Consider the following 13793-nt stretch of genomic DNA (forward strand, 5'->3'; position numbering starts at 1 on the left):
ATTTGTGTAGGTGGCGGGAGAAAAAGCGCTGCGCCGGTTGTTGCAGATGACAAACAGCCTTCAGCGGGGGGAGAGGGGGGAAGGGCATGGTATCATGGTATGATAGTAAGTCTACTAAACGGGTTTGGCACTACTCAGTTCCTGCCATATTAGCAAAGCCATAGTTGGGTTGTATTTTTTTTCTTCTCTCTCTCTCTTTTTTTTTTTTTTTCCCCTAAGCCCACTGAGGCAGAGATGAGGTAAACTCAGCCATAGGAAGGTGGTTAGTGATGTCACAAGTTTGGTCTTTTCAATAAAAGCAATAGAGAAGGGTCTCCCTCACTATATATATTAGGAGAAGCTTCTGTTCTTCATAATAAAAAGAGCAGCAAGGGAGAAAAGCACCTGCTTTTAACACCCTTTATTTAGCACTAATCTGTTGCAGGTAGAATAAAAACTCTGTAGGGCTGGATTTCTTTTGAAAAATATTACTTTTTTGATTTATTTCACTTTTTTTTTCTTTTTCTTAAGGATAGAACATAGTTTTGGAAGCGATTGCTGAGAAGATCAACCACTGTTGGCCAGGGTGATCTCTGAGAGGCACAGAGGGCTGTAACTCAAGGAAAAGGTGAAGTAATAAATTGTGAAGAAACTTCAGTATTCCAAGTTTATAAAGGCTATTTATTTTTCCTGAGTCTGTAAGGGTTGGGGCATGGTTTGTTTTTTTTATTTATTTTTTTATTTCTGGGGGAAAGGAAATTCTAAAAATATTTGATGGACGTTTTACCTTTAACATGAGCAATAGACCTGTGAGTGTGTGGGGGCTGTTTTCAGGGGATCTCACAATTATTTTTAATTAGTCGAAAGGGCAGTGTAAATCAAAGAAGCCTATTAGCTATACATTTTAATTTATAGCCTACCAGGTGTTCAGGGAATTTATTTACAGCATAAACGATTTAATGTTTTCAGCATGATTTCTATTTCAGCTCTTATGTTTTCGGTTTTATTTGCCTGCGTGGTATGAAATTTGGCTAAGGAGCTGGGCTTTTAAATTGTGGCAGCAAGTGTCGTTTAACGTAAAATAACCTGCAGGTTGAAAAATGGTTTGCTTTGCACCTAAACTTTCTCCAGAAAGCGTCCCTTAATAAGGGGAGAGGATGAGAAGGAGCAACCAGCCGGCACGCCTCGGTGTTTTGTTGCGGCTTGTGAGGGTGTTGGGAAAGCATTTGCTGTAAATCAGGCTGTCAGTGGCAGAAACCAGCGACCCCTCCGTATCTGGGGGCAGCGGCGCTGCCCGCGGGCAGGTCTCTCCGGGGAGGTTTCGGCGGGGCGCGGAACGGAGCCCCGCGGAGGGTGCGCGGCCGCGGAAGGATGAGGGGTCCCGGGATGCTACCGGGACGGAGCCGGCGTCCCCAGGTGTTCGTTTCTGCCCGCCTGGGCAGGGCCACAGCGTGCGGGAGAGCCCATCCTCTGCCGTCAAACAGGAGATTGGCTTGCAAGGTATTTCCCTTTCGAAGAGCCGCCGGGGGGTGGGGGCGAGGGGCGCACCAAACCCCCCAGGCTTTCTCCCTGCACCTTACTTCGTAATAGCCGGGGACAGTTTCTTGCGCAAGCAGGCTGTATAAAGGGGCGGATTGTGTTACCTTTGGTTTTTACATAAGTGTTTTCGTGTGATGGAAAAATTCGGTCCCTCCGCCGGTGGGGGTGCGGGGCTGCCGGGGGGGCGCGGGGGCTGGCCGCGCTCCCGCCGCCCCGGGCGCCGCCGCCGTTGCCCCCGCAGCCCCGCGCCGCTGCCCGCCTCGCACGGCAGCGCAACCTGACACAGACATTTGCAACGCCCTGGCCAGACTGACGGAGGGCGAAGAGGAAGGCGAAAGAGGGAGAGGAGGAGAAAACTTTCCACTAATTTACTTTTTTGGCCAGGAGCGCCTGTGTTCGTAGACTGCGAGTCCTTCCCCCAGCCCTCTCCCTTCCCCCCGCCCCCCTTTACTAGCCTACAATTAACATCATTAGGAATCAAACCTCCAGCTAATAGGGGAACTGCGACGAACAACGGTAGGTGTGTGAAAGGAAAGGCGGCAACGATCCCAGATGGGGCTTTTGGGCTTGATCTACGAAGTGCCCACACTGATGGGGGGGATCGCCCTTTCCACTGTGCTACGGCAGGGGAGGCGCTGACCTAGGAGTAAACACAAAAAGGGAGAGGTGGCGGCGGGGGGAGGGAGAGAGAGAGAGAGAGAGGAGCCCGGCTGCAGAAGATGCGAAGAGCTTGGCCGGAGTCCTTAGGGTCTGCTGAGTGCATGTGCTGTCGGGTGTTTCCCTTTCTTCTCTCCTTTTTGATTCCGGTCCCGGGAAGCGCTGATCTCTAGTCTCCTTTTTGGCTGTGGGTATCCCGCCCGGGCTCTCGCTCTCTCCGCACATGTTCCTAGGGCGCCATCTCTTTGCAAAACCCTCCGTCCTCCCGCAGGTCTCCCAGAGGCTGCTTCGGAGCGTGTGAACATTGCAGGCTCCAGCCCAATCCAACCTGCGGAGCCAAGCATGCTTCCCAGCCCCTGAGCCTCCCCGGGCTACCGCTCCTCTTAGACCTCTCGGGCTCTCCAGCTAGGCAGCGCTCTTTGCTTGAGTTCCCTTTCCTTGTCACAGTTGGGGACCCAACTTTCCGGAAGCAGAGGACGTGAACCTGACCTTTTTTTTGCAGAGGTATACTTAAAGACAGATGTAGAGATGCATCCCCCGCTCCCCGCCTGAATCTGTGTGTGTGTGTGTGTGTGTGTGTGTGTGTGTGTGTCCGCGCGTGTGTTTACAGAGAAAAGGGTAGCTGAGCTGACTTTTGGGAATCTTTCCTTATCTGCAGAGGGCTTCTGTAACATAAAGCCCTGAGACAGCGGCTTAGCGGACTGGAATTGAACAGGGCTCACGGAGAGAAATGGATGCGCTCTCTAACCCGATTCAAATATGAGCTAGATGATTTCTTAACTAATATTGAGAGAGATCTTGCCTCCGGGAAGCGAGAGGCAGAGAGAGAGAGAGGAAGGGAGGGAAGGAGGGAGGGAGAGGCAGACAGCAAGGAAGGGAGAGAGACGGAGCGAAGTTTGGAAGAAGTGAGCCGCTGCCGAGAGCTCAGAAAGTTTGTTTTTCCTTCGCAGCCTCGGAGCTGGTAGAGCCGAAAGCGGGGACTGCTTGAGGACGGCGCTGGCGCATGTGTCCCTCGGGACTGATCTCCCTTTCCTTGCAGGTTTTAAGACCCGGAGGATACAATGTTCACTAAACTCTTCCAGCAGTGGAGTTTCGCAGTGTTTCTGCTGAGTTATTCCGTGCCCTCTTACGGGAGATCGGTAGAGGGGATCAGCCGCAGACTGTGAGTTTCTCTTTTTTTTTTTTTTTTTTTTTTCCCCCTCGCTTCGGTGATGGTGCGGGTGAGGAGGGAGGTGGCCGCCCCCCCCCCCCCCCCGGGCCGGCAGCGCTGGTGCCGGCGCCGGGAGCAGGCCGGGAGGTTTTGCAGCCTCCAGCAGCGCTCCCGGCGCGGCTTTGCAGCGGAGCGGCTCCGGGTTACCTGCCCCAGGTGCTCACTGGTGGTGCCTAAGCGATAGGCAGAGGGCCTTTGGGGCAGGGAAAGGGCGCTTTTCAGCCGTCTGACTTTATAGAGCCTTTGGGAAGGAGATGTAAAAGCAGAGGGTCCCTTCTTCCGAAGGGAGCAGCAATGCAGCTGTGTGCTTGTTCAGCATGTGCTATTGCCCGTGCACCTTTCTGCGCCCTGGGAGGGTCCTAGCAGGGAGCATCCCGTTTTAGCAAACTGCTGTATGTTACGCTAAATAACATATACTTCTTTGGCACTGGCATGGCGCCAATATTGATAAGGGTAGGGGGGACATGCAGTAGTGAGGGCCATCATGAAACCGAGGTACTGAACAATTTCTTTGGATTTCTGCCACTTCAGAAAAAAAAAAAAATTCCAAAGGGAGTCCAGAATCTGACTTGGAGGCAGAAGCATATTTGTTGATGAATGATAATGTAACTTAAGAGAGTCTGTTCAGGAAATGACCTTTTTGCTCCTTCCAAAATAATCAGCATGGTTTATACTAATACCCCTACGCAAAGTACAGAAGAGAAGCCACTGGGCTGATGTAGGAGCAGCTGTCTCACACATCTAACTCACTGGCTTTCACTGGACTTGCATCAGATTTTCTGAGGAAGAAACACCTCAGTCATACTGTGGAGGGCTGTATTGTTACTAAGTTCAAAAGGAAGTCAGGTTGGAGAAAGAGGGTTGGAAAATCCAATCACAACTTATAGGGAAACATGACACAGCAAACAATTTCAGATGGGTTTCCTTGTAAATGTTTTATTACATGCATAAGGACAAGATCTCCAACTAGCACTTCCTCTGCCATTTAAGCAACAAAAAAAAAAATCCCCCAGGTGAAGTGACTTCAGACACACCTAAACTTTGGCACCAGGCAAACAGCTATTACAAATCTCCTACAGCAAATTGTGTAGAACATGTTATTGCTGATAATGCTACAGTGTATTCTTCCCAGTCCATTAATGCTTAGCTGTTTTGTACTCCTGCGAACTATTGTTGAGCTATTTCTTTCATGTGAGACCATTTTCTTCTCTTTGGATATAGAGGAACCAAATTTCAGTTTCAGAAATAAAAAATGAAAATAATTGAAGTACAGTCAAATGCTGTTACTTTCTTGGCTTGGAAACTCTGAATTGGATCTAAGCCAAATTTGTTGTTAGATTTGCTAAGAAATAAGCTCTCTCTTTTTGAAGTTAGCATTGTTCTAACACTTGTTTTTAAAGGTCAGGGTTAGAGGTCTTCCCAACATCCCCATTCCGTCCTGACGGGGGGAAAAAAGTGGAATCTAAAAAGTCAAAATGCATTTCTCAGGTCCTTCTTTGCTATGGCATGTAAAACACACACAAGAAACCAGTCAGCTGTCAGTTATTGGCATTCACGTAGTTTTGTTTGTGGGTACAGCACAAACACAGACACCACACTCAAACATGTGTCCTGTTTTAATATCACCACAAACCATTCCTAGAGTTAATGGTTAATAACTCACTTAAGCCTAGAGATATTTTTTCAGTCAAAGGCTTAAACCAGTAACGGATGAAAATACTGAAGCACGTTATTATAGCCGTGCAAAAATAATGAAAATGACATAGGCCTGATTCTACAGACTTTACTGAGGCAAATCTCCCATGGAAAGCAATAGCAAATTGTCCCAAGAGAAGATTGCCAGACATATTATTTGTTATAGAAATGCTTTAGCTGCTAAAGAACTTCTGAGAAACCCAGTAATGCCTCAAAGTGAAATTAGATATTTTTATCAGCGTGCCCAGACACTGCAGCATCATGTCCTCAGATCTGTTCAAAATATTTTTCCAAACTCTGAGATAGGTTGAGCAGCTTTCGCTCCCTTTGGAGCCAGTGGCAAGGGCACTCAGTCTTGCAAAATCCAGACAGAGTGCTGACTGAATCCTTTCCAGTTATTTTGCTGAACTTATGATCAGACCCAACGTGAATAGTCAAGGATAATAACGGTTAAATAAGAGCAACTGTCTGAGACAGAAAGTTGTCACTTGAAGAATGTTGCCTCTCAATGACGCTAGATATCGAGGGAAAAAAATGAAGAAGGAATGTGCCTGAAAAGAACAGCTTATCTGGAAGTACATGAAGTCAGGATAGTCACATGTCATGGATTTCTACTGTTTTCCTCATAATGAGACATTAAGTCTTGTATGTGCACAGTATACTTGGATACAGTAATTAGTTTGGACACTCTGGTCAAATACAAACCATCAACATCCTTCTTTCAAAAGTGCCTACCACATGTAAGCTTAGCATTTACTGCACTTGGTTTGGGTACAGACACTTTTTCCTTGAATGAAAGGTGCATTTTATAGAAGGATGGAAGGGACCTCTAGTGGGTCATCTTAACCCTAACAGGCTAATATTTTTTTACGTATCATACCCAATATGTGAATGCAATCATTCCAGTTTCCATTGCCTTCCTACTCTGTGTGTGTGGGTGAGATATTCTTGATATCTCCATTATGAAGCACTTCTTACATCAGCCTTCTTGGGCAAGCTATTTTTCCCCGATTTACAAACACAGGAGTATGAATAACTGAGGCAGAAGGAGGCAGAAGGTCAAAGAGATATGTATCTACCACATCTTCTTTGTTTTAAGGAGATTTTTGATCTAGAGCATACAAAGGAAGTTGGTAGGCAAAATGTAATCCTTAAGCCTGGCTGAGTAATAAAAGTCACGTGAAATGTAACACTACGTAATGTTATACAATCATCTGGAATAGCAGAATGTTATTTGGGGCCAGACTTGATGCTAAATATCATACAGACATTTAAACAGAAATCCACCCTCTTTGGCACACTAACCCCTCACACGTCAATCCCTGCATTATTTTGGAAATGCACGCTCACTCAAGATGTAGATCTTGTAATGCTCTTTGACTGCCTTGTGTGTACTGGGCCCAAATCTTTAGGTTTCAGCTCTGTAAAATGGAATAGCTTTTCAATCAAGAGTACTTTAATAACAGGCTTTAGAGATTCAAGATTTTGTCACAGTGGGTAAATTGACCAAATACACATTACAGGATTAAGGCAGCTTTAGGTTGTCTGTGATAAAAGGAATTATCCTTGGTAGTTTACAAGAGGCAGTAGGAAAGCTTTGCTCATCACGAGACATACTGTTTTAGACTCAGTAAAGCACTGAGATTTTGTATGCTTTTTATAAACTAGAAGAGTGAAAGGAGAACTGCATTTCCCATGCAAATGTACTGGGAAAATAGATTACTGAAGCTAGGAATGTAACGTGACCCACAATGGACAGCTTGACAAGCAGCACAGAAGTATGCCACTCAGAGGAGTCCAAGATGCTAGTTTTATTAGCATACTTGCAAATCAGACTGACCTTAATGAGAAGGTTGTTAGAGATGGCTGTTGGAGAGCTTCAGGGAGTGCACTGGTCAAAAAAATTCTCCTGGGGGAGATCTTGAGCTTGCGTTAATGGTCACAGCTGCACTGAAGAGAAAGAAACAATATGGGTTCAGCTCAGTATTATCACATTGCATTTTTGCTTAGGGACATTGAGCTGAAGGGCATAAAATATTTGCCCTAAAGCCTGAAGTCATCCAAAACTGATTTTGGGACGCTTAAAACATAGACAATGTTTGGTCAAATGTGTGCTCACAAACCTGAGTATATCTAGGCCTGATTTTGAGCAAGTATCCCTACTGTATGACTTCATGCAAAAACAACAGTCTTCTTTCAGTCTTATTGTGGAATGGGGGAAAGCTGCTGTTTGAATTTTACACTGAGTAATAGAGATGTAGTATCACTTGGACCCATCACTTGAACCCAATACTGAAAAAGTGCAGCTCTACAAAGACAAAAAGCAAAGGGGATGCTCTTAAACCAATGCTACTTGAAGTTGCCAATTTCAAATAGCTCTACTGTTCATCAAACCACAAATCTAAAGAGTTTGGCTGAAGGGACTGAGAAAGGTAAATTGCAGAACACGCCCAATCATTTAGCATACTATCTTTATCCACCACATTTTGAAACCTGGTGACATAGCAGGGTAATTAGGGATGGGACGGAAGGAAGGAATGTTCACTCGCAGTTGTATGTCTTCTCCCATTTCACCCACATACAGAAACAACTTCTTATCCAGCTAACTGACCAAATGATTATACGACAGGCAAGGCAGTGAATTCATTTTCTTTGGCCACTAAGAATCCAGTCACATGCAGTACCCTGATGCAAGATGAGAGGATACATAGCCAATCTCTGCACACTGAAGTAGGGCAATTGGAAGGATAAACTGTATTATAGCATTCATGGGAACATAGCTAAAATCCCAGCGTGCACTCTTTCTGTGGTTCACAGTGCAGCTGTGCATCTATCTTACATCAAGGAAAAAGCATGTATTTTCTCACAGTTATTTGTTATCCAGGTGCCACTTGTATCTTCTTTCCTCAGAAGTTTCATACCTTCTTTGCCAGTACAACATCTCTAAAAGGCAGATAGCTAACCATCTCCCAGTTCCTCGAAAACAAGGCAGAGGTTAGTGAACCAAAAGGTCACAAACTCTGGAAAAGTACCGGAGACCCACTCAAACAAATCAGGATGCTCTTGAAGAAGATCCAGTGAAGAGGGCTAGTGTAAAACTCAGAGAGCACAGCAGACAAGAAATTTGGCCCCAAAAGTTCACGCTTAAAGGAATACTAGAAAGGCATCTAAAACCATAATTAGACACAACTGGCCAAGCAGTAAAATCAACAGGAGTGGCCGAGGCTCGTGTCTGCTGATGCTCAGAATGCCTCTCTGGATAGCTCATTGTAGACTGAAGTGCCTATGTTTTAGGCACCCGAATTTGAACAGTTTTCCATTACGCTCCTGCAATTGCACTTATTTAAATTTAGAAATGAAATGCACTTTCATGTACTTATTTATGTTTTTGAAGTACATGACTGAGCAGAAGAAAATTATTTAGAATGATGTTGTATAAACACTGCTTCCGGCTTCAGTGCAAGTACTTGTTATTCCCTCTCTTGCTTGACAGTAGTGCTCCATTATCTGACCCTTTAGTTTTCCTATCTCTGACAACTGTCTTCCTGCTTTTACTGCCTGAAGTGTGATATATTAAGAGTTGTAATGCTTTCCTAGAACAGAGCAGTGACTAATCCAACTCCAGGTCCAGTGGTGTGTGATCGGTCAGCTGAGAATTATTACCCGCTTAGGTCTTTCCCTTCTCTGTAGGGAGCAGCTACTCTGAGAAGCAGGACTTGCTCCAGCAGTCTGACTTAACTGGATGTCTCCAAGCCTGAGAGCTGGTACACAGTCACTGTGGCCACCAAATGCCAGAGGAGAGAGGAGCTCTGCCAAGTACTGGGCAATAACCAAATCCTAAATATTTTTTTTCCCCCTCCTCTCTTCTCTTTCTTTAGCAAACGGGCTGTATCAGAGCACCAGCTATTGCATGACAAGGGCAAGTCAATCCAAGACTTACGAAGAAGAATATTTCTTCAAAATTTAATTGAAGGTGTCAACACTGCAGAAATCCGTGCAACTTCAGAGGTTTCACCTAACCCTAAGCCTGCTACCAACACGAAGAACTACCCTGTCCGGTTTGGTAGTGAAGATGAGGGCAGATACCTAACTCAGGAGACAAACAAATCACAGACCTACAAGGAGCAGCCCCTGAAGGTATCAGGGAAGAAAAAGAAAGCAAAGCCTGGAAAACGTAAGGAACAGGAGAAGAAAAAGAGGCGAGCCCGCTCGGCTTGGCTAAATTCTGGCGTGTACGGAAGCGGCGTGACTGAGAGCCCACTCTTGGACAGCTCTGTTACTACACATAATCACACTTTAAGGTAATTCTGCTATATCCTTTGGGGGGGCATACCATATATTTACTGAAATTGTTATCCTTTGGTGTGAGAGGCCAAGGCCTCCCTCAAACCTGGAGTAATAGCACAACTTCATGCTTGTAACTGGGCAGTGGCTTTTCAAGCAGTGCACAGTCTCAAGGTGCTTTCTGGAGGTAAGTAAGTACCCTTTCCACTTTGCACTGGTGACAAAGTCTTTCTTTCCTATGACAAACAATTCAAGTAAACCACTTATTGCCAAAATGAGCTTCCTGAAGGTGAGTGAGTAGTAAGTAAGGTTATTTCTGCAAAAAGAGAGCGCATCATAGCCATTAAAATTTCCTTTCCTGTTTTAACTGTAGTGTCTCTCACATCAGATCTTGGTCCCACACTTGGGCCTCAGCAGATTGAAAGCTTTGAGTTTTATTTAAGGCTCTGCATCTATAAAATGGCGAAGTTTTCTTTCCTCCCTCTCAACGCCTCCCCTTTTTGGCAACTTTCCTACCCTTACTTTACAGTTTTTCATTTTACTGTTTAACCTTAGGGGAGAACACGGAAAATTTCTCTCTTAGTAATATCTGCAAACAACGCAGACCAGCCTTTCACCATAAAATTTTCCCTGCCATTAGGACTTTTTAATTCAGCTCCATCTTTTTGCCAGCTCGTGAAACAATTACGTTGCTGCTGAAAAATGTTGAGCATTGCTTTTGGAGAGAGACGTGCTTCCCTCATGTATGACAATGAAGGGTTTTCAGGGCAGTGGCAGGCTGGAGACTTCAGCCTAGGTGCCCCAAGCGACTCATCTGCTTGCAGTCATCTCAGCTTGAGTGGAAGTCTGCACACTTGCAGACAAAGCCAAGGAGTCCACTCCTCAGTTCTCAAATGTTTGCATTTTCAACAGCAAAACCCCCACCCTTTTCTCTCCTCCTCCCCTTCACTTTGGCAGAATAGAGACATAAGAGAAGTGCCACTTGCTCACAGTAAATCCCTTAGAAAGAGACATCAGTTGTGGGATTTACTAAAATCCAGTCTTGGTTTAAGCTTTACAGCCCACAGTTTGCAACGTGCTCCATCGCCTCAACTTCTGCTTGCATCTACAGGAGTTACCGGCATTTGGGGGTAGGCATTCAGTGTCCCGGACCACAAACCAGTTAGCATGTCTGTAGCAGTTAGTAGTGAAGTAAGAGAGGCTGGTTTGTCCCAGCACCTTAGGAAAGGCATGCTCCGAGACTCCAGTCAGGAGACGCCCGATGTTGCAACAGATATTAAGGAACTGTGGTGGCCAATACATAACGCCTATCTTCGGCACACAGAAATCTTGAATGTAGGGAAAAAACATCCTAGGGCATTTCAACTGTTATTTCTTTTTCTTAGTACTCTGTCTTTAGTTGTATATCCAATGGGATATGTAAAAGAATTACAGGTACAACCCTGCTGATTTTCCTAGTTCAGCCTTTCTGTTTCAAGTATGGTTGGATGGCTGAAGGTGGTCAGCTTTACTGTGGAGTCCAGACTGCTGAAGGTAGTCCAGCTTTACCCTACTGATATTATTGCCCAAGAGAGAGTATTTCTCCAGGGCGAAAAACAGATTCCTAAAGAGGGCCTATACTTTAGATACTTAACTGAAGATGATTAAACAAAGAGAAGCCATAAAACAGGAAAACAAAATTCGTCCTTCAGAAACTGCTAGTATACAAGCTTGTGGTTATCCCAGTAGGCTGGCAAAAGATATAATTTCTAAACTTTAAATGAAAGCAAGTCCCAACTCCCTGACATGTACTTTAGATAGGGGGAGTCAGGTTCAATGCAGTTGTCTATGCGGTTGTTGGCACAAGGTGGGCAAGCACATTTTAGATGGAGGGATGACAACATCTGAGTAAGGTTGATTCCTCAGCTGTACTGAGCTGAATCAGGAACTTCTACTCTGTCTGCTGGTGGGGGGCAAGGAAGGTGTATGCAGACAGGATTTCCATAAGCTACACCAGTAGAAGCTGCTTTTGCAGCACCCCTAAGGCTATCTGCAGCTTAGGAGAAACATCATTACAGTGAAGAAGTGGGTATGCACAATGCAGCAGGGTAAAGGTCAAGGAAGTGCACAGATAAACTTTAAGCATGCTTTTCACTGTATCTTTGTGCTTCTTTTCTGCTCAACACACTGAATTAAAATCCTCATGACAATTCCCTCCGCCCAATCTTGATCCCCAAATTTTGGGTTTAGGTCAGAAAAAAGACCAAGAATAATGTGCTCTCTAGATCTTTTGACTTACTACAGTGAGTATCTCATAAAAGAAGCCAATCTTGCAAAATCTGAGACCAAATTACAGAAAGCAGCTTGCAAGTAGTCATTAGTACAGAGCCCATTGTCAAGATGTGGCTTAGCTTAAACTCTAAAACAAAGCCTAAAATCCAAGCCAAAATGAAAATGTCACCCTCTTAAAAATAGGCCTGTGTAGTGCACACACACATATACAGTCGTGCTGTATGAATTGCCTGCCATTATTATACATATTGTAATATAGCCTGAATACACCCTAATACTGTTAGTTAATTATTAAGGAGCTTCATCCTAGCATTTCCATTCCAGGCACTTAAAAAATTCTTTCTCATGGACATTCCAGTTATATTCCCATTCCAATTCAATTAAGCTGTTATTACCTAATTTCCTAAGAAACCTTTCAAATGAGTAAACTCCCTAATGTTAAATGTAGTCTCACTTTCAATGTGCACATAAAAAAAACCCTCTTGAACTCTCAAGGATTTGCTTTTTTTTTTGTGTCTTACGCCCACACACGTCTGCCATGTGGAACGCTACCCGCAGCTTCGGTGATCAGTCCAGCAACAGAGCGAATCCCGCTCCATCCTATAGCTTCGCATTCCAGCCTATAGCTGTTTCCCAGGGAACCGATGTGCATTACAGAAATGTGCCGTTCACAGGGACAGAAGGGAAAAAAGCCCAACCCTTCAGCATTTCCTGCAACACTGCTAAGAAGTAACTTAAAATTATATTGTAGTATAAGTGATATACTGACAGGATAGGAGCAGGCTCTGCTTTTGTTCTCGTGCCTTCACAAGGAAGGGAGGAGTAGAGGACTCACATCAGGCTGCCAGCATCCCTTAGAAAACTCCCAAATCTTAGGACTGTATACAGCTGACAGTTTCAGCTTGGGCTGAATGCAACAGGAGTCAGAGCTTAACACGATGAGATGCTTGTCTTCTTTCAGGACCAAGCTCTTTGGCTCACAGAGGGAAAGTTTCAGGATTATAGTCTTCGCATTCATTCAAACACTTAAAGAGACATGCTGTCAAGGGTCATTTCAAGACCTGAGCAGCCTTTACTGCATGAGTACTGCATAGACTCATGTACATGACACCACAGAAATATATACCTCTAAGATGAACAGACCCTCGTCTAACAGGTGGTCTATCAGTGGGAAAGACAGAGCAAATAAGCCCCATGGAACTGTTTTAATCAGAAGCCTGGCATCACACCCAAGCGGTTAGCACAGCAGGGGCATGATTGCTACAGTGCTCAATAAGGACTTTCTTCTTATCTTCAAAACAAATTTCTCATTTCTCGAACTGTATTTTTTTCTTTTTGGCATTTGGCATATTTATTACAGGTTGATACAATTTTTCTACCTGTAGCACTCAGGAATCTTCTTGCATAAGGCTCTAAAGAAAACTAAAGCCCCTTCCTATTTCTCTGAGTGTACAATACAGTGGAATAGATGGCCTCAGTGTCGTGACAAACTGCCGATCTTCATACTGCTAGCTGAGTTGCATTGAAGAAAATATAGTAGAAGTCTTGAAAAGATGTCTAAAACAGTAGCATTGTTAAACAGGTCCTATTATTGCACATGTTTACTAGCAAGGCATACCCGTTATAATCTGTGGTACTCGCTATCAATTTTATGTCCATGTATTTGAAGTGAAAATTAATTTTTCTATTTCTTCTGTCCTTTTTTTCTTTGCAGGAGGCGCTGACATTTTCAGCAAGAGATTTCTGGAAGACATATTGCAGTATTCTGTAATAGTGAACATATGGGAAGTATTAAAATATTTATTACCTGTAAATATTGTAAATGCTCAGAATAAAACCTTTTCCCCCCATTGCTCTCTGAAACTGCACATTTGGTTATTGTGAATTTTCCTTTTTTTTTTTTTTTTTTTTTTTTTGGCTAAGGCTAAGACAATTATTATTGTCACATTTACCGTAATTTATTTTGTTGACTGGTGTATTTATTTTGTGAACGTATCTTGGTGCTGCTGACTTTCTATATTTTTTGTAACATAATGCACTTTAGAGATACACATCGAGTACATTGATAACTGACATAAAATGTTCCTGTTTTGTGGTTGACTTCAATGAATGCCTATGTACCATTGTTCAAACTGATTTTCCTTTGTGCATGTATAAT

At 44.1% G+C, this 13793-nt stretch overlaps 1 protein-coding gene across 1 annotated transcript; it reads left to right on the forward strand.

Moving 5' to 3' along the window:
- Positions 1 to 520: 520 nt before the first annotated feature.
- PTHLH (parathyroid hormone like hormone) lies at positions 521 to 13510 on the forward strand. The gene is made up of 4 exons (XM_050913011.1): positions 521 to 607; positions 3215 to 3337; positions 8959 to 9381; positions 13350 to 13510. Exons 2-4 carry the CDS (start codon positions 3237 to 3239, stop codon positions 13357 to 13359), a joined length of 534 nt encoding a protein of 177 aa, XP_050768968.1. The 5' UTR covers positions 521 to 607; positions 3215 to 3236; the 3' UTR covers positions 13360 to 13510.
- Positions 13511 to 13793: the final 283 nt, after the last annotated feature.

Source organism: Gymnogyps californianus, chromosome 1 (assembly GCF_018139145.2).
Source record: "Gymnogyps californianus isolate 813 chromosome 1, ASM1813914v2, whole genome shotgun sequence".
Lineage (NCBI taxonomy): Eukaryota > Metazoa > Chordata > Aves > Accipitriformes > Cathartidae > Gymnogyps > Gymnogyps californianus.

Bases quoted from the DNA above. Each gene is read 5' to 3' on its own strand.
- PTHLH (XM_050913011.1), top strand. From the start codon at position 3,237: ATGTTCACTAAACTCTTCCAGCAGTGGAGTTTCGCAGTGTTTCTGCTG. The intron at 3,338-8,958 runs GTGAGTTTCTCT...CTCTTTCTTTAG, and splicing joins GAGGGGATCAGCCGCAGACT to CAAACGGGCTGTATCAGAGC.